Source organism: Charadrius vociferus, unplaced genomic scaffold, assembly GCF_000708025.1.
Source record: "Charadrius vociferus isolate BGI_N301 unplaced genomic scaffold, ASM70802v2 scaffold450, whole genome shotgun sequence".
NCBI classification, from domain to species: Eukaryota; Metazoa; Chordata; class Aves; order Charadriiformes; family Charadriidae; genus Charadrius; species Charadrius vociferus.
In genome coordinates this window covers 3668276-3687472 of record NW_009646931.1, presented here as the reverse complement: position 1 = coordinate 3687472, position 19197 = coordinate 3668276, and the positions used below count along the sequence as shown (strand labels likewise).

The 19197-nt window shown below is 42.8% G+C and overlaps 1 protein-coding gene across 1 annotated transcript in view; it reads right to left on the bottom strand.

Moving 5' to 3' along the window:
• Positions 1 to 19197, bottom strand: part of ADAMTS12 (ADAM metallopeptidase with thrombospondin type 1 motif, 12) — a 165669-nt gene that overhangs the window by 11959 nt on the left and 134513 nt on the right. The window contains exons 18-20 of the mRNA XM_009894723.1: positions 8583 to 8793; positions 4920 to 5201; positions 4053 to 4298 (exon numbers count right to left, since the gene is read on the bottom strand). Coding sequence (XP_009893025.1) covers positions 4053 to 4298; positions 4920 to 5201; positions 8583 to 8793 — 739 coding nt within the window. The remainder of the gene's footprint in view (positions 1 to 4052; positions 4299 to 4919; positions 5202 to 8582; positions 8794 to 19197) is intronic.

Genomic DNA, 19197 nt, shown 5'->3' with positions numbered 1-19197 from the left:
AGGGAAAGAAAAAGGTGGATCTTAAGGGAACACTTCACCTAACTTTACTTCACAAGAAGATACAAAAGCAAGTTATTAAACAATCAAGACCAAATGGTAAATACTAACAAAGATCATAAAGCAATTAAATAGCCCACATGGATCTAACTAGAACAAATTATTCAAGTCAATCTAATATCCTTCTCTGACAGGGGGTCATGGAGTAATGAAAATAGAGAGCCAGCTCATGTGATGCATTTTGGCATGATCTCACCTAGCATTTTAGCAAAGGATGGAAATATGGTCTAGGTGAAATAATTACAAGATTGGTGCACAGCTAACTTAAAAACTGTAATAAAGTGGTCCTCAGTGATTCAGTGTCAAAATGAAAAGAAATGTCAAATATGGTCCTGCAGGGCTCTGTCCAGAGCCAAGCTCTCTTCAGTATTTTCATTAACTAATTGAATGATGAAACCAGCACACACTTATAACATTTGTAGATGATGCCAAGTTGGAAGAGTTGGCAGGAATGTTGAATTCAATCTGAATTCAAAAACATCTTGCCAAGTTCAAAAATTGTAAGAAAACAGTAACCTGAAATTCAAAAACATATGCAAACATATGCTGAACATGGGGAGCTAAAACCATTCTCAGCTGGCCATGGGAAGGCACAAGACGAAAGTTCAGACAGTCATTAGGAGCGCATGTCTTGAACAATTGCTAATGTGGTGGTGACAGAGCAGGTCCTACCCACTGGCTGCATCCAGACAGAGGGTACCAACAGGATCTTGGTGATCTAGCTGTGCTTTAACTCCACTGCCATTAGATAAACTAAGTCATCTCTTCTGCCCTTTTTAGCCCTACATTTCTGCATTTCCATCAATTTGCATCATGCCAGGCAGACCTGAGAGTAAACAGGTACAGAGAAACAGACCTTTGATAGCCTTCTCTATCAATACAGAGACACAGAGGCAGATCAGCACAAGGAGGTTTCCAGATCTGGACCCTTGGCTGTACTGATTAGCTTGATTAAAAAAGGCCATCAGAAAAATGCAGTAACTTGTTCAGACACCATAGTGTCTCACACTAAGTATCTTGACTTGGAGAATATAACATCCATTAGCATAAAAATAACTCTGTTTACATAAAAGCAAAATTTTACAGTGGGAAGGATATTAAATAGATGTTTGTCAAATGTGAGTAGGATGCCTGATGACTATATTGTCGTATTACAGTTGCTAGAATTGGGTGGCTTTCCCCTCACCAGCCCTGACCCCACAGTAACTACTGTCTCAGGACACAGCATGGCAACAGCACAGAGACCTAACTGTCAAAAAAACTGGTGCTGGGTATTGGTAAGGAAAAGTCAATAGCAATATCCAAAAAAAATTGTAAGGACTTTTCTGAGGCCACAGAAAACTTCGCAATCTATATTGCTTCTGCACAGAAAGTAGAAGTATTATAACCATTCAGTAATGACCAGGCATCAGGGGAAACTAGGACAAGTCATCACCTCTCAGACCAAGTATCTTCCAAATGCTTTACACCTCAAAGGAGTTTTCAAACTCCCTGTAAGCTGTACTTCTTTCACTTAGTCAAACAGAAAGGAAGGACTTTTGAAAGTGAGTATTACAGAATGTTAACACCTGTTCTGATTGAATTTCATTACCTTTTTAATTTCTACAGTTCATTTTGGCACAGATAAAACAACTGTCCATATCTACATTCAAACAAGACACAGTATAACACTGTAATTATCAGCTGCTGTATCCAAAGAATGCTGTACAACCACAACCACTGGCCTGACAATTTTAATTTCTATGCCAACCAAAATGCTTTTACTTTACCACCCCTACAACCCAGTTCCAATACACAATCACCTAAACTTCAAAGGTGTAGAAACACACATTACAATGTCTCCCCATGGATATGTGCTGGAGAAATTACGAACCCCCAATATAACAGTTTAACTTTGGACTAATATTCTTGACATTGCTTTGTAGCCTGGTTTTACCAGGCTGAATGCCGCTCAGAGTTTGGAGGCATTTGCTTAATGGTGGATACAAACACTGATGGTGGGATGACATAGAATTGCACCACAAAAATCTCTTATGCTAATAGTCAAGTGAAAATCTGTTTAAGTATCCATGGTATTAATGTGCTTTATACATTAATAAAGCTATCCTACCTACATGGCCCTGGTCACATACTAAGCTAGAAAACACACATAATTTAGAGAGAAATTATGTTTAAGTGAAGGTTATAATAGAACATCTACAGCTAACTTGCGTTATGTTCTTATTTAGAAATACAAGCATATTAATTTAGTGTCCCCAGGATTCATCTAATAGCTTATTTTTTTGCTGTGCTCTAAAACAAAACTCTTGAGATATTTCTGGCTATAATCAAACCTGAATGTCATGCCCCTGGAAGAGTTATAGAATACAATAGAATAGAGTATTTCAGTAGCAAGGAACCTACAATGATCATCTAGTCCAACTACATGAGCAATTCAGGGCTGACCAAAAGGTAAAGTGTGTAGTTAAGGACATTGTCCAAATGTCTCTGAAACACTGACAAGCTTGGGGCATCGACCACCTCTCTAGGAAGCCTGTTCCAGTGTCTGACCACCCTCTGGGTAAAGAAATGCTTCCTAATGTCCAGTCTAAACCTCCCCTGGTGTAGCTTTGAATCATTCCCACGTGCCCTGTCACTGGGTACCAGGGAGAAACGCTCAGCACCTCCCTCTTCAGGAAACTGCAGAGAGCAATGAGGTCACCCCTCAGCCTCCTTTCCTCAAAACTAGACAAGCCGAAGTCCTCAGCTGCTCTACCAACACGGAACTCAGCGGGATAATCCCCCCTTTTGACCGGCAGGTTGTGCTGTGCTTGATGCACCCCGGGATGCAGTTTGCCCTCTCGGCTGCCAGGGCACACTGCTGGCTCACATGGAGCCTGCTGTCGACCAGCACCCCCAGAGCCCTTTTGGCAGGGCTGCTCTCCAGCCACTCCTCTAACAATCTATACTTATGTCTGGCATTACTCCGTCCCAGGTGCAGAATGTGGCATTTGGACTTGTTACATTTCATCCCATTAATCACTGCCCGATGCTCCAATCTATCTAGATCCCTCTACAAGGCCTCTTGTCCCTCAGGAGTCAACAGGACCTCCTAATGGTACATTTAACTTCTGCATTCAGATTGTTGATAACTATATTGAATGGACCTGGCTCTAAAATTAAACTATGAGGAACACCACTGGTGTCGGGTCACCAGCCAGATGTAGCCCCATTCACTAAAACACTTTGAGCCCTGCCCTTCAGCCAGTTCTTCACCCAGCACACTGTAATCCTGCCCATCACACAGTTGGGCAACTTGTCCAGAAGGATGCTTTGAGGGACAGTATCAAAAGCCTTACTAATATCCAGAAGAACTACATCCACTGCCTTCCCTTCCTCCACTTAACACAGCAGGATATGAAATTACTTAAACAGGACTTTCCCTCTGTGAACCGATGCTGACTGTGCCTGATGACTTCATTACTCTTTAAATGCCTTTCAACAGTACCTAGTATAATCTTCTTCATAATTTTTCCAGGAACTGAAGTAAGACTAACAGGTCTGCAGTTTCCTGGATTTTCCCTCACACCTTTTTTTGTAAATTGGAATAACACTGGCTAGCTTCCAGTCAGCAGGGACCTCCCCAGACTCCCAAGACCTTTGGCAGAGGATTGAGATGGGTCCTGCCATAACATCCGCTAGCTCCTTCTGTACTCTGGGAGGAAACCCAGCAGGCCCCATAGACTTGGGAACATTCAGTTGATACAGCTGTTCTCTTACAATTTCAGTGTCCAGTTATGCATAGTTTTGCAGAATCCATAAACACAGACACATTCCATGAAAACAATCAAATATTTGATATTCTAGGTTACCAATTTTTTTGTGTAAGAAGTATTTAATTTGAATATATGATACGCATTTCAGATAACTGTGACAAACAAGCAGCTTTATTTCCTCAGCAGCATTTCAGACAGCTGCTCAGCCTCTCCACTTCTTATGAGTTAAAAATAACTTACCTCACTCCAGTTACCTACTATCCAGTAGGAGTCACCAGGCAAATTGTTGGATGTTATTAGGTGGCTGGTCTCTGTGACATTTGTTAAAACACCCTCAGATGTTGTACTTTGGTTCCTGAGAGCATGCTCAAGAGCTGATGATTGTGTGCTGGAGGTTACAGTGTCAGGCAGCTTCATTTCTCTTCTGTTGTCAGTCTGGTCTCTTGGTACATGACCAAACACTGTGGGCATTACCGTAACTGATGCCTGTGGGGTAGTTACTTCTACAACAGGCACATCAACTTGCAGACGGATATAATTTGCTGTTGTTGGAAATGCCAACCCTTGTGCAGCTCTGCTAACAGGAAGGAGCGTAGAAGGTTCTTGATGATGAGATGCTGGGGGGTGCTGAGAAGTCATGCTCTCATTTTGAAGGACAGCAGAGCTGGTATCTGGGGTTGTGCTCCTGGTTCTGATTTCAAGATTGAGTTCTGTGCTGTAAAGGAGATCAATCGGTTTCTCGCTGCCTCCAACTGACCCATCAATGTCGTCAGATTCTTCGGTTAAGTAATCATAGCTAGAAGTTATTTCTGGACTACTGGTAAAAGAAGAAACAGGAGTGTCCTCACTTCTTTGCACCTCACTCTCTACAGTAGAAACTAACTCACTTTCAGAAATATTTTCAGTGTGCCTTATAATTTCAGTACTTAAACTATTATGAAAAGGCCATGAAGTAGTATTTTGGTGTGAACTATTTTCAGTAGAAACAACTGGATAGTTGTAAACATCACTTGGTCCAGCAAAATTATTTTGTAATGTTTTGTTCGCTGTTCCTTCTTTTTCTGAGACATTATTTGAACCAGAGGATGTAGGCAAACAGGGAGTTACACTTTCAGGCTTGGGTATTTTTGTTGTTGTATGGGATGTTGGGCTTGGGATGGGTATTCTGTGAGGAGGGCTCCATTCAGGATTAGTAGTTGTTTTTCTGATTATGATCTTTCCTCTTCTGGGTGCCAGGGGAGGTATCAGAAATCTTCCAGCAGAAGGACATTGCTGGAGACCACACAAGGCCTTAGAGTTTGGTCTCTTGGAAGTATCACATGGCTCATCATTATTTTTGGCACAAGTGACATTACGAGTCCTTATTCCACCACCACAAGTAACCGTGCACTGCAAACGAAATAGAAGTAATATATCTCCCCTCTTCATTCTACTCCACATATCAATAAAAACAAGTATCAAATGTCACCTGTTTATAATAAAGAAGTATCATTATGAATAATCAATAACAAAGCTTGTCCTGAGGAACAAGCCCTTCATTCTAGTGATGTTCCGCTATCACGGAGCTCTTTCCAAATTTTTAGAACAGTAAATGTCACCTTGGGGAAAGAGCGGTGAAAAAAGACTACATGATAAAGACAAAATATAAAAGTAATATGCTAGAATCACAAAAGTTGTTTAGCCAATACCTTTTCCACCAGTGTTATAAAAAAAGGACTAAAAGCCTGCCATCAAAACCATAGCTGACTGGCTCATTACTGGCTACTCACAGTGCTACAAACCCACTGTGATTATTCATGCAGCTCACAGATCGTTGTTGACTTTATGAAATGGATTTTTCAGTCTTAGTGCAACCACCGCATGCTGCCAGGGCTGCTAACATGTCTCTCCTAAATGACAGGCTACTGAAAGTAATTAACCTATCTGGCTTCTATTTAAATGGGAGCACTGTTGTGTATTAAGGGTGCTGGAAACTAAGGAGACCCAGTTTTTCTGCGATGTTTTTCATCCTCAGTCCCATAGGCACAGCCATGCCTTCAGCAGCTGACGCTCCACTGAGGACCTTCTGAAATTTCGACAGACTTCTCTGGTTTGAGGTACTAAGGCTGGATGGCTGGTTGGGTATGAATGGAGATGTTACGTGCAACCTACTTGAGGAAGTCTTCCTAGGATGCAAGGGAGCCTGACTAGCTAGTTCAGCTGGCTTAAACCAGGCGCTCAACATGAAGTGAAGAACACTCCTATTTCCAGTGCTTTAAAGCCTTTAGGATATCTAAGCCTTTTTACAACTAGTCTAGGTCATGGGGCAGTAGAAACACCAGTGACTTTGTGTTACTGGGGTGCTCTCTGTTGCTAATACCTGTAAAATAACATCAGCTCTGCATCAACAGGAGCAGAGAAGAAAGCAGAGCAACCTCGGAGTAGATAAGTTCATTAGCTATTCTGTCTATCCTCCTTGCACTTCCAGCTGTATAGCACACTTAGAGTACTCAGAGCTATGCAAGTTTACATCAGCTGCAATTTGACCTCTGAAGTTACTCAGTAAAGGATTTTGCTTACCGAGGAAGAGAGCAACTACTAATACTATGTTGCTGCTTACACAGAAATACAGCACTCTTATTTTGTCAGACTTTGCCACTTGAGTGATTTATATTAGCATTTGTGTGAGTTAAAAGGAACATGCAACCTCATTAACTTTTCGGGGTAATGGCTGTCTCCCAGAATTAGCTTTGAAAAATCTCTGCTTTAGGTTATGGCCATGTACTAATAAGAGATTTCAGAATGGCTACAACACTCTATCCTCATTATCTGCCTAATTAAGTACGTTCTGTTTATAAAATACAGAATTACTTTCAAACAGCCAGATAAGCTCAGAGCAAAAGGAAGTTTTGCCTGTGTAAAATCTCTCCGGTGCATTCACCAATAAAGAACATTCTGCAGTTATAAGACTCCTGACAATCCTGTCATTTGTACAGGTGAAACAGTCTGTCCTATGCTCCCTCCCCAATTTATTTTTGTCAGTAATTTGCACATATAATCCAACAAAACACGAGCACCAGCTGTATTCTGTAACAGCATGCCATTTCTATACGATTGTACTGCTAGCCATGTAATCCCACTCTATTTTTTCACACGCAGTTAGAACGTGGTGGCTACTAAATTCACAAAACAATCAACAGTCATTAATGATGGTTTGTGAGCAGCATAAACTGAATTAATACTGTCACAAAATTCTGTTAGTTCATTATCTGAATCTGCTCTCAAACACAATAGTGAGTTTCGTAAAAAAAGGATTTTTCAAAAAGGGGGGAGGGGAAGGGAGGGGAGGGGAGATTTTCAGTTGGAAGGGACCTACAATGATCATCTAGTCCAACTACATGAGCAGTTCAGGGCTGACCAAAAGGTAAAGGGGCTGACAGGCTTGGGACACTGACCACCTCTCTAGGAAGCTGTTCCAGTGTCTGACCACCCTCTGGGTAAAGAAATGCTTCCTAATGTCCAGTCTAAACCTCCTATGACGCAGGTTTGAGCCATTCCCACGTGCCCTGTCACTGGGTACCAGGGAGATGAGCTCAGCACCTCCCTCTGCAAGTCCCCTCCTCAGGGAGCTGCAGAGAGCAATGAGATCACCCCTCAGCCTCCTTTTCTGCACACTAGACGAGCCCAAAGTCCTCAGCCAGCACCAGCACCTCCCAGTTTGCTATCACCAGCAAACTTGCTAATGGTGCATTCAACTCCTGTATCTAGATAATTGGTCTTGGAAGTTTTGAAAAACTTAGTAAATCTCATTTCTATTGACACCTGAAATGGAAAATACTTGTTGTGCATTTGTTGTCAAGATTGTCAGCTACACTGGTAGCTAAACTGCCTATTTTGGGGTGAAACATGAGCTAGTTGTACTACAATGGAATCGGAATAAAATAATTTCAAAATTTCACATGACTCAAAACCTACTTCTCCCCACTCCAGAACAAATATCTTATTGCATTTTTAGTTTTCACAGAGAAGTACACTGCTCTGCATGTTTGGGACCCTGAATTCTCCTTGTCTTCAATGGAAAGTGAAGTTGTGAAACACCTGTAGATACCAGCAACCTAATCTAAAAAGAGCTAAGAAGTGTAAGGTCCTTCCACAGATTAAAACCTGTGACAAAGCACATCAAATCAGTGCTCCCTACTAATACTAATAAACACTGCAGAATATGTTGCAGTATATTTAAATAAATTTAGTATACTTCAGTCGTCATTTTGATGACCTCACATTCTGCTGTTCATCAGCTGCCAGTGAAATAACTGCATAATGTTTAATTAATTGTTGAAGGATTCTAGCGATTGTCAGGGCTTCAGAATAATACTAGAAATAAAAGCCTTGCAAGCTGTGGCAAAAACAGCAGAGTTATGAATGCAAGAGATACGAATGTAAAGAATGTAAAAATGCTTCTTTGTAGGCCTACAGATATGACACAGAGCCTCCTCCCATCTGGTCCACAGCAGTAATGAGTATTACACAGATTTCTAATGTGCAAGCATGCTCTATTCTACGGTCCCAAAAGCTCAGCAAGCCAAACCCCTAGAAACAGCTAACACGCAACACTTGCTGAGGTCTTTAGCAAGCAGGGCACCTTTTTAAATTCTGCACAAGGGATTTGTGAACACACCTTAACAAAAAAAACTTTAAAAAAGGCAAAAGAGCAGGTCATTGGTCCTCTCTGCTGACTACAATAGGTAATTTTGAAAAAAACACTCAATATTGCAGTTAACATTAATTTACCTTAGTCCAGTTGCTCACTGTCCAGTCAGATGGGCACAAGACATCTCTGTTGCATGACAGATGGGTCTTTGGTTTGAGCAGGTGCTGGCACTCTGTGACAGCCAGTGCCTGCTCATCAGATCCCACTGTCTGGATGCAAAGAACAGTTCGCTTCTTCTGGCCTGTTGGGCCACATGTGGTCGAACATTTCTGCCATTCTCCTGCCCACCATCTGAAAACCACAGGGTAAGAAATGTCAGAAAACAATACATCACAAGCACATTAAGGAAACGGTCAGAGACTACAAGAAAAAAGACCAAGTAATGTAAATTATGGGTTCAGATACATGCTTTTCGTATGAAGTTCAGATCACTCAAACTTTCCCATTTGTCCTGTGCTCCACTACCAGCCAGTCACCGAAAGATGCTGATTCCCAGACAGCAGTGGGCACTGAATATTATGTTTCTACAATGCGTAAGAATCCACTGAGTAGATGGTCTTTCAAATCCAAATTTGAGGAACTCCTAGAAAGTTTACTACTCTATTTACTCTATCCTCTTTTTTATCTGCTTATTGATACCTCAGTACAGAAAGAGTAAACAAATAAGCACCACTGAAGGGTCTGAAATGAGAGCATAGAGGTGGAGAAGGTCCCCTCACACATGTCTATGCAGCCACTATTGCACGAGGGCTCAAACTGGCCCTGTGTTACCTCTAGAAGGAGAAGCAGCAAGGCAAACAACCCTAAAAAATAGTCCAGTCAGAGCTATGCTGCATGCCCCCACGTGGGATTAGTGCCCTGCAGTGCTGTACCTCTGGGCCTAGTCTCTGGGTCTGCACTAGGCTGGACTTGTCTCTGCTTTGTTCCTTTATGAAGTATAAATGAGCCCCTTATCTGTCTCTCTCCTGATTAAAGATGGTCTTCTGTCACATGCTATGCAATGTTCCACCAAATGAAAGATAAATATTTCCTCTAGTGCAACATGAAACACCTTACTGATAAGAGCCATTCCGTTTATATTCAGTTTACCTTAGCCTTTCTCCAGCTTCATCCACCTGTTTCTTCTCATGCTGACCCAGAGCAGATCAAATATCTGCATACCTGCCTTCCATGATAAGAAAGGGGGGCAAAAATTTCTGCGTTTCTACTATTTGAGAAGCATTGGCATCAACTGTGATAGATAATAGACAGCCCCACCACCAGACATGCAGTACTGATGGTGACCAACACAAGTGGTCTAACTGGTGACATCAACATTGTAGTCAGCCTGGGCTGCAGTGATCACACACTGGTGGAGTTCATGGTCCTGAGGGATATGGGTCAAGCAAAGAGCAAAGTCCGGACCCTGAATTTTAGGAAAGTAAAATTCCAGCTGTTCAAGGAGTCAGCCAGTGGGTACCCCTGGGAAACTACCCTCAGGGACAAGAGAGCAGATCAGAGCTGGCAGATCTTTAAGGACACTTTCCACAGAGGGCAAGAGCTCTCGATCCCCAGGTGTAAAAAATCAGGAAAGGAAGGCAAGAGACCAGCATGGCTGAGTTGAGACCTGCTGGTCAAACCAAAGGGAAAGAAGGAAATGCACAGGCAGTGGAAGCAGGGACAGGATCCTGGGAAGAGTATAGGGACATTGCCCAATTGTGTAGGGATGGGGCCATGAAGGCCAAGGTGCAGCTGGAGCTGAAGTTGCCAAGGGAGGCAAAGAAGAAGGATTTATACAAGTATGTCAGAGAGGAAAGGAAGGTCAAAGAAAGCGTACCCTGTCCCTGATGAACATGACTGTCAAAATGGTAACAACAGAAGAGGAGAAGGCTGAGGTACTCAACAACTTTTTTGCCTCAGCCTTCACTGGCAACCTCTCTCCCCACACACCTCTTGAGTGGATGGATCGCAAGATGGGGACTCGGGGGGAAAAGTCCCTCCCACCGTTAAAGACTAGGTTCATGACCACTTGAGGAACCTGAACATACAGAAATCTATGGGACTTGAGGGAGATGCATTCCAGAGTCCTGAGGGAATTGGCTGATGTAGTTGCCAAGCCACACTCTCCGTGATATTTGAAAAGTCATGGCAGTTGGGTGAAGTCCCCGGTGCCTGGGAAAAGGGAAACATTGCACCTATTTTTAAAAAGGGCATAAAGAAGGACCCTGGGAACTACCAACCTGTCAGTCTCCCCTCTGCGCCTGGGAAGATCATTGAAGAGGTTCTCCTAGAAGCTATGCTACGGCACATGGAGGACAGGGAGGTGATTCGAGACAACCAGCATGGCTTCACCACAAAAAAGTCTTGCCTGACCAACCTAGTGGCCTTCTATGATGCAGTGACTATATCAGTATACAGGGGAAGAGCTATGGATGTGGTCTATCTGGACTTCTGCAAGGCCTCTGACATGGCCCCCCACAACATCCTTCTCTATAAATTGGAGACATACGGATTTGATGGGTGGACTATTTGGTGGATGAGGAATTGGTTGGCTTGTCGCATCCAGAGGGCAGTGGTCAACAGCTCAATATCCAGATGGAGATCGGCGACGAGTGGTGTCCCTTAGGGGTCTGTATTGGGACGAGTACTGTTCAATATCTTCATTAATGACACAGACAGTGGGATTGAGTGCACCCTCAACAAGTTTGCAGATGACACCAAGCTGAGCAGTGCAGTTGACATGCCTGAGGGATGGGATGCCACCCAGAGGGACCTGGACAGGCTCAAGAAGTGGGCCAGTGTGAACGTCATGAGGTTCAGCAAGGACAAGTGCAGGGTCCTGCACCTGGGTCAGGACAATCCCTGGGATGAATACAGGCTGGGGGATGAACGGATTGAGAGCAGCCCTGACGAGAAGAACTTGGGGGTACTGGCTGATGAAAAGCTGGACATGAGCCGGCAATATGCCCTCACAGCCCAGGAAGCCAACCGTATCCTGGGCTGCATCAAAAGAAGTGTGGCCAGCAGGTCGAGGGAGGTGGTTCTGCCCCTCTACTCTGCTCTCATGAGACCCCACCTGGAGTCCCGCATCCAGCTCTGGAGCCCTCAGCACAGGAAAGACATGGACCTGTTGGAGTGGGTCCAGAGGAGGGCCACAAAGATGATCAGGGGGCCGGAGCACCTCTCCTATGAGGACAGGCTGAGACACCTGGGTTTGTTCAGCCTTGAGAAAAGAAGGCTCTGGGGAGGCCTTATGGCAGCCTTTCTGTACTTAAAGGGGGCCTACAGGAAAGATGGGGACAAACTTTTTAGCAGTGCCTGTTGCAAAAGGACCAGGGGTAACAGCTTTAAACTAAAAGAGGTTAAATTCAGACTAGATATAAGGAAGAGACTTTATGCTGAGGGTGGTGAGACACTGGCACAGGTTTCCCAGAGAGGTGGTAGATGCCCCATCCCTGGAAACATTCAAGGTCAGGTTGGATGAGGATCTGAGCAACCTGATCTAGTTGAAGATGTCCTTGCTCATTGCAGGGGAAGTAGGATTCTTCCAACCCAAGGTCTCTTCCACACTATTCTATGATTCTATGAACTGTGACATTCAGGTGAAGATTTACCTTTATACTTTTTTCAAAAAAAAGAAAAAAAAATATTTTTCCTTCCAGGTTAGAGTGCCCTAGGCAAGAACATAGCTCCACGCTGCTGGCACAGCTGTGAACTCTAAGCCACAAAACCTCCTAGACAATATTACTTGTTTCTGAGTTTTGACGCAGGTCATGACAAAGCCTTATGCTGAAAACAAAACAGTGATATATTTAGAAAACACCTTTCTAGATAGAAAGGCAGAGAAAATTGGTTTTGGCTTACAAGCTACCCCATTCTATTGTATTTTTTTTCTTTTAAGTTCAATAAACTTAGAGCAAAACACTCCCATTCTGACAAATACATCAAAGTTCAACGTCCAGTTTTATAACAGTTTTTGCTCCTTGCTTTGTCTCCCTTCTTACTGCATTCCTGGCTTCTTCAGTTTGCTGACAATCCTTCTCCCCTTACCTCTGTATTTTCTGTGTTCCTTCTCTATTTCCTGATTAAGTTATTCTTCAGTTGCAAATGAGCTGTCACTGATGTGGAAGGCACTGATATCTATTCCTAATAAATGAAAAAGAAAAGACTCGAGCAATCAAGCTGTGCACACAGCACATTTGTGCAACCATCTGGTCTTTTCTGGGGTATATACAGCTACCGTATTTCTCTTTAGTTATGTATATGTACTGCATTTCCTTTTAAATTACCCTAGAAGCCTTTTGGGGCACAGACTGCTTTGCTACATGCTCTAGAATACAGCCCATTGCCACCACAATCCTGTGTGAGGCCTCTGGACTTTGCTGTAATAAAAGAAGAAATTATTTTTCTCCTACAACTGCTGTGCTTTTGGTTGTTTCTCGCTCTTCCAGGCTTCCGCAAACAACAAAGGAAAACTAACAAGTGGTTAAAGTGAAAAAGTGAGCGCACCTCAGTGGAACACAGCAATGAAAAATAGAAAAAAAATATCACCGCAACCTGAATCAAGCCATTTCAGGGTTGTTTATGTCTCTTGCATCTTTTTTCCAATTTTATCATCTCTAGTATCTTGTAAATTGCTGACACTTCGGCACAAATGCAATCTGAAGTATGTGAATTGCCCTATTAATTTTAATGGAACCAGATCACGTATTTCAAACTACAGACATGCTAACCTGGCACCCCCTTCCTCACTGTTTTCAAAAGGCTCTAAGTGAGGGTTCAGCAATTTGCAGGTTTAAATACTGACCTCCTAGCAATAAATTATCAGAGCTTACTAGAGAACCTATCTTGATCAGCAGTAATGGTGCATGATTAACTACTGCATGCAAAACATTTTTTAAAAGTCATGGAAGAAAGTACGGTGCTCCAAAGTTAGTAAATCCCAGAATTAAGATTTTTATATAGAGTCCTTCCTCATTCAGTGCAGGTAACAGATAGTACTGGTGAGCCAGGTAGTTAATTACCCAGCACCTTGTTTATCACACACACTTCAAAAAACTTGCTCTGACTGGAAGTTTATTCTTATTAGTAACTGGAGTTTTTCATGACGCATTTTCCTATTTCCATTCTAGGGTACATGCACGTGCCTTAAACACTCAAGCATGAGAAACTTAACATGGAAGCACATGCACTCTTGTCTCCATGTTTGTCACCGAGGAATTTTGAAGTCCAGCATCCCAGCCAGAGGGGAAGAAAGGAAAAGCACAGACAGCAGAACATCTACCATCCATTTGTCTGTTCTGGTATAGGATGCCCCAAAGCACGTCCTGGACCACACAGAAGGGAGCAGCACCCAAGTGACTGCTTTGCCAAACTATTTATCTCGGAGCTTCTGCTGTCTCCTCCCACTGTAGAGGCATAACCAAACTGGAGGTGACCGCTGATCACACATCCAGAATTGACAAAGAATATGAAACCCAAACATGCAACTTCTAAGCTGAAATGACCAAGCGATCAGACCTCCAAACTGTAAGCTGGAGTGGAGGGCACTGCCAGACAGTCTTAGCTTTGGGCAGGTAATAAATAAGGCTTTCTTTAGATCACACATACAGAGAGACGCATGGCAAAGAAAAGGATATGGGAAAGAAAACTAGCAGGTAGCTATACTGATCGTGTGGAGAGACTCAGACGAGTTGGTGGAAACTGAAGCCTGATGGCACTCACTGTCCAGTACTTGTTCCTACCTCTGGTTCCTGATGGCATTTACCACTATAGCAACTGAATGGTTCTTAAATATTAATGCATCACCTGGTCCCTGCAAAGTGACAGGACTGTCTTATCTCCACAGCCAGGCATGGCATGGAAATATTGTGGTAATGAACAAGCAAAATGCATGATTTGAGTAATTAATTTGTGTGAGCACTAATCTCCCTGAGGCTGTCAAACCACAGAACAGTCTGAATGGTGAAAGCATAACCTCAGCTAGTTTTCAGCTGCAGCTGTGAGTGCTCAGCTCTTCTGCCATCCAGCCTGGGACAGAGGTAGGGAGAAAATCCGATTCTCTCAGGTGGCATTCAGCTGCCTTACATGAGATCTATTCTTTTCCTCCCATGTTGAGTTTCCATAGTCTGTAAGAGGCAGAGCCCAAAAGCCTTGTCCTCTATACAGTCCTCACCTGTACCTAGATGATGTGTACTGATTGAGGTGTGGATCCTGTTGAAAAAGTAGTGGTACAGGATTTTGGAACCAAAGTTTGCTATATTCATGCCTATGGGGCTGAACTTTCCCTCCCTCCCCACCATACTGTGTCACACCTAAAGAAAGACCGTTTTTTTTCTCTATGTATGTGTATAGCAACAGGCACAGAAGATACCAACAGGGCACTAACTCTCACTCTGTGTTTAAAATAGATACAAGGTTTCCCACTCTTGTTATGCTCTTGGAGTCTACTAAGCAGTCTGGAAGCAGGACAATACAGTAACAGCAAATAAAAAGCAGGAGATGCGACGTACTTATAAAACAATCTATTTATGGTTACTCTGTTCAAGTGGGTAGTCAGGTTAAAAAGGCTCCAGGCAATTTGATTTACAGAGGAGAGCAAAACTTTTATTCACAACACTGTAAGTAGTTAAAAACTCACTCTTTTTCTTCAAGTAGTACCTATTGATTTTCGACATTAACACTTATGGAGCTAAATACCTGTCTATCAAAAAACCCATATAATTGGAAACCATATTCCATAGCATAACGTGGAAAAAAAGCATGCATTTATGCTACAGTCTTGTTGCACTCCTGCTAAGCAATATCACCCAACTTTTACTTAAGCAGCTGTATGACATTTTAACTCTCAACTGTTGAGCCGTCTTTATTTTGTTCTGAGTCTGACGGTGTGCTCCACCACCAACCTGACCTTTATCTCCCATTAGCCTGCCCAAGCGATAACTACCCGTGATGGTCATAATGGGTGCATCTAGTCACGATGGCTGCATCTGGCTCAACATGGTTTTGTGGAGACAGATAACACCATAATAGCCAAGGGCTAACTTGAGCAATGCACCCACCTCACCACAATACTGGTACTGTGGTCGATACGCAAATATGACTATAAGTCAATCATCTCATGAACAGCCCAGGAGCCATTTGAGCTCTCCTGCAAGGCAGTGGGCTGCTCGCCAGGATCTCCCCTTGAGAAGGGATGCCCCTCAAGGTTACTTCTCAGGATTAAGAGATTCCGTGCTGCAAGAGATCCTCGGTAAGTGACTAATAGCATGCTAAACTTTGACATCTTAGCTAAGTAATATAAAGGATCAATTGTGCATATGTGACCCTTTAGACATAAACTGCTGACCACGCTTGGGACTAGGACTGGATCCAGCTGCACCGAGACTCCTCTCTGAGAAGGAGTTTAGAAAGCAAGGGGGTCCTTTCTGAACCTCGACTCAGTGGGAGGGTCTCCTTGACAGTTCTGTCTGACCCTGTCCTCGATGCAGTAAATAGCCAAGTCTGCCTTGCCATTGAATCTTGTTAAAACACTGTCACATTTACTATCAAGCCTTGTAAAATCCTTTTTATATCAATAAATGTATCACAGCTTCTCTCTACAAGTGAAGTGCATCACTCCATCTGCGACACTAGAGTCAACATGTAGCATACATGTATTGCAACATTTTACATATTTTGTTTTGCTTCAGATTGTTTTAGCAGAAAACGTGGGAAAAATAAATGCAGACCAAATCAGCTAACAAACAAGGACATTACGACTTGGATTTTTCAGAATCCTGTAATTTAAACAGTTTATTATTAACTTCCTGAAATGATTAATGAGATAAGATCGGTTTGTGAGAGTCACAAATATTACAGTAATGTTACTATTTGCCTGTAGCTACTGTTTGATAAATTATCTAATTCTGATTTAGTGGTCTAGTAGCTAGTTTCATGGTAACATGTTTTCCATCAGGGGGATTTAGCAGATCATAAGGGGGGTAGGGGGTGGGTTATGCAAGATAATAGCCTTCTTGTTTTAGATAGGATGTTCCCACAAAGAAACTGGTTTGCTGTTGGGAAACACAAGATCACCGAACAGTTTCAGTCCTGTGGCTACCACACTAACCAATGGTGCTCTGCAGTGTTGTGTTTAACAACACTGTCCTCAACTCTAGCACAGAATTTAGCCACCTCTCTACAGAACATTTGTTCTTCAGCAGCTTCACATGTACTCTCAGTTATGCTCCATCATGCTGTATGGGACAGCCACACCTTCCTCCAACATTCAGATTTTCTTTAGAACCAACAACCAACCAAAATGCCCTAAGTACTGTCCTGCATTTCAAATGCAGATGTGTAACTATCTGTCTGGATTAGAGGTGACACATGCCCTGGAAAGTAAATAACAACTAAATCCCATGCTGGGACTACAGCCTGGAACAGAGACCAGATCTACAAAATGAAGGGCTTGGGAAGGGTGATAGGAATTCATTCTTCACTGCCATCGTTTCCAACAGAAGAACTCAGGGCCACCAGCAAAAGCCAGGGAGAGCCACATTCAAAATAATTAAAATGAGCCAGCAATGTGCCCTTGTTGCCAAAAAGGCCAATGGAATCCTGGGCTGCATAGGGAAGCGTGTGGCCAGTAAGTCGAGGGGGTCATTCTCCCCCTCTACTTGGCACTGGTGAGGCCACAACTGGAATACTGTGTCCAGTTTTGGGCTCCCCAGTTCAGGAGGGACAGGGAACTGCTGAAGCGAGTCCAACGAAGGGCAACCAAGATGATTGAGGGATTGGAGCATCTCGCTTATGAGGAAAGGCTGAGAGAGCTGGGACTCTTTAGCCTGGAGAAGAGAAGGCTGAGGGGAGACCTTATTATTACTTACAAATATCTAAAGGGTGGGTTGAAGGAAGATGGAGCCAGACTCTTCTCGGTGGTTCCCAGTGACAGGATGAGGGGCAAAGGGCACAAGTTGGAACACAGGAAGTTCGGTTCCAATACACGGAAAAACTTCTTTACAGTTCGGGTGACAGAGCAGTGGCACAGGCTGCCCAGGGAGGGTGTGGAGTCCGCTTCTCTGGAGACCTTCAAGACCCGCCTGGATGCAGTCCTGAGTAATGTGCTCTGGGCAATCCTGCTTTAGCAGGGGAGTTGGACTAGATGATCTCTAGAGGTCCCTTCCAACTCTGAAAATTCTGTGATTCTGTGAAAATGAGGTGATGCTTCACACAGTAGGTACTAAAGCTGTGAAACTTGTTGCAGAGGAAGTTGTATATGATAGAACTTTCACAAGGTTGCAGAGCGAGGCTGGACAAGTACTTGGAAGAAAGGTCCATTGGAGGTTACTGATTAGACAAGCCATAAAAGCCTCTGGAAGTGCCTTGAATTATAAACAGTTGGAAGCTGGAAGTTTATTAGAAAGAGATACAATATATGCTTGCCTTGTCTTTACTTTTCCTCCGGCAGGTGGGCCCTGCTGGGAGCCAGAACAGGCACTTACACAGACCCTTGGTTAAACTACTACAGTCACTCTTCTGTTATTAAGAAAAAAAATAAATACAAAATGTGACTCTAGAACTATATACGTATGGGTTTCCGTTCCTACATTGCATTTTCTCAGTATTTTACTAGCCTCAGAAGGATAACTAATGCCTTCCTCTGCAGCACAGAATAAGCCTGAGAAGCATCACTCAGGCTGGCAGCATATGAGACCTTTTCTGCCTGGCCTGCAGAAGAGCTTGGTACACGTCACATAATTCTTCAATCTGCCCAACAAGGGACAAATTCTGCTAAGTGACTGCATTATTCAGACCAAATGGGATAAATTGAGCTCATGTCGAACTTTGGAATAAATAGCACAGTTTATATGTGCTGTAAATAAAAAACACCGCCATATATGTGGGTAGACTCAGCTCTTAACTAGTCAATGAGTTAATAAGTTTGATCTGTCAATTGATTTCCTAGCAATCTACAAAGAATTATGAAATGCTGGTATTTTATGCTTTTAACAGTCATTTATAGAGGTTGCAAGTGCAAAGATGTAATTCCCAGGGGAGGCATCATATACTGTTGTGAAGATACTTGGAAACAACTAATAAAACCAACAGCCGTGCAGCATTTTTTACATTAAAGCTTCATGAAATATCACCACTGGCAAATGTAACACGATACACTTTAAGGGAATCATTGTAATGACTTTGATTTGATTTTGATTTAACTAGAATTACTAGGACAAGACTGGTATACCATTGCAAACAGCATAATAAACCATTTCCAAAGACAATGAAAGACAAAAGCGAGATGTTCCAGTACCTAAAGCATGAAACTAAACCCAATATTGATCACTTCTAGCAAATCTGTGCCTATTTTACAAGCCTACAGTTCTGCTGTCACCTGGAATGTTTGCTGTGGTTAGTCTTCCTTACCCGTCTCGCTAAAATGGTAGAACAGAAAAAACAGAGATGAAGAATTAAAATAATGCTGTGGGAACGGAAAAAATTATTCTCATGTGATTACAGAATGAAGAAAGCTGCATTTCACTGAAAGGAAAAAATAAGAAGGGACATGATAAAAAGATGCCAAGTAAGTGTTACAAGGAAGGTATAATAATTAGTTTCCACTCATCATTCCTCAAAAAAAGGATAAAGGAGTATCAAAAAATACTGAAAAACAGCATCAGAAGGCTTAAAAAGACCTCTCTGCGAGTTAGTTTTTGGAACACACAGTAACAC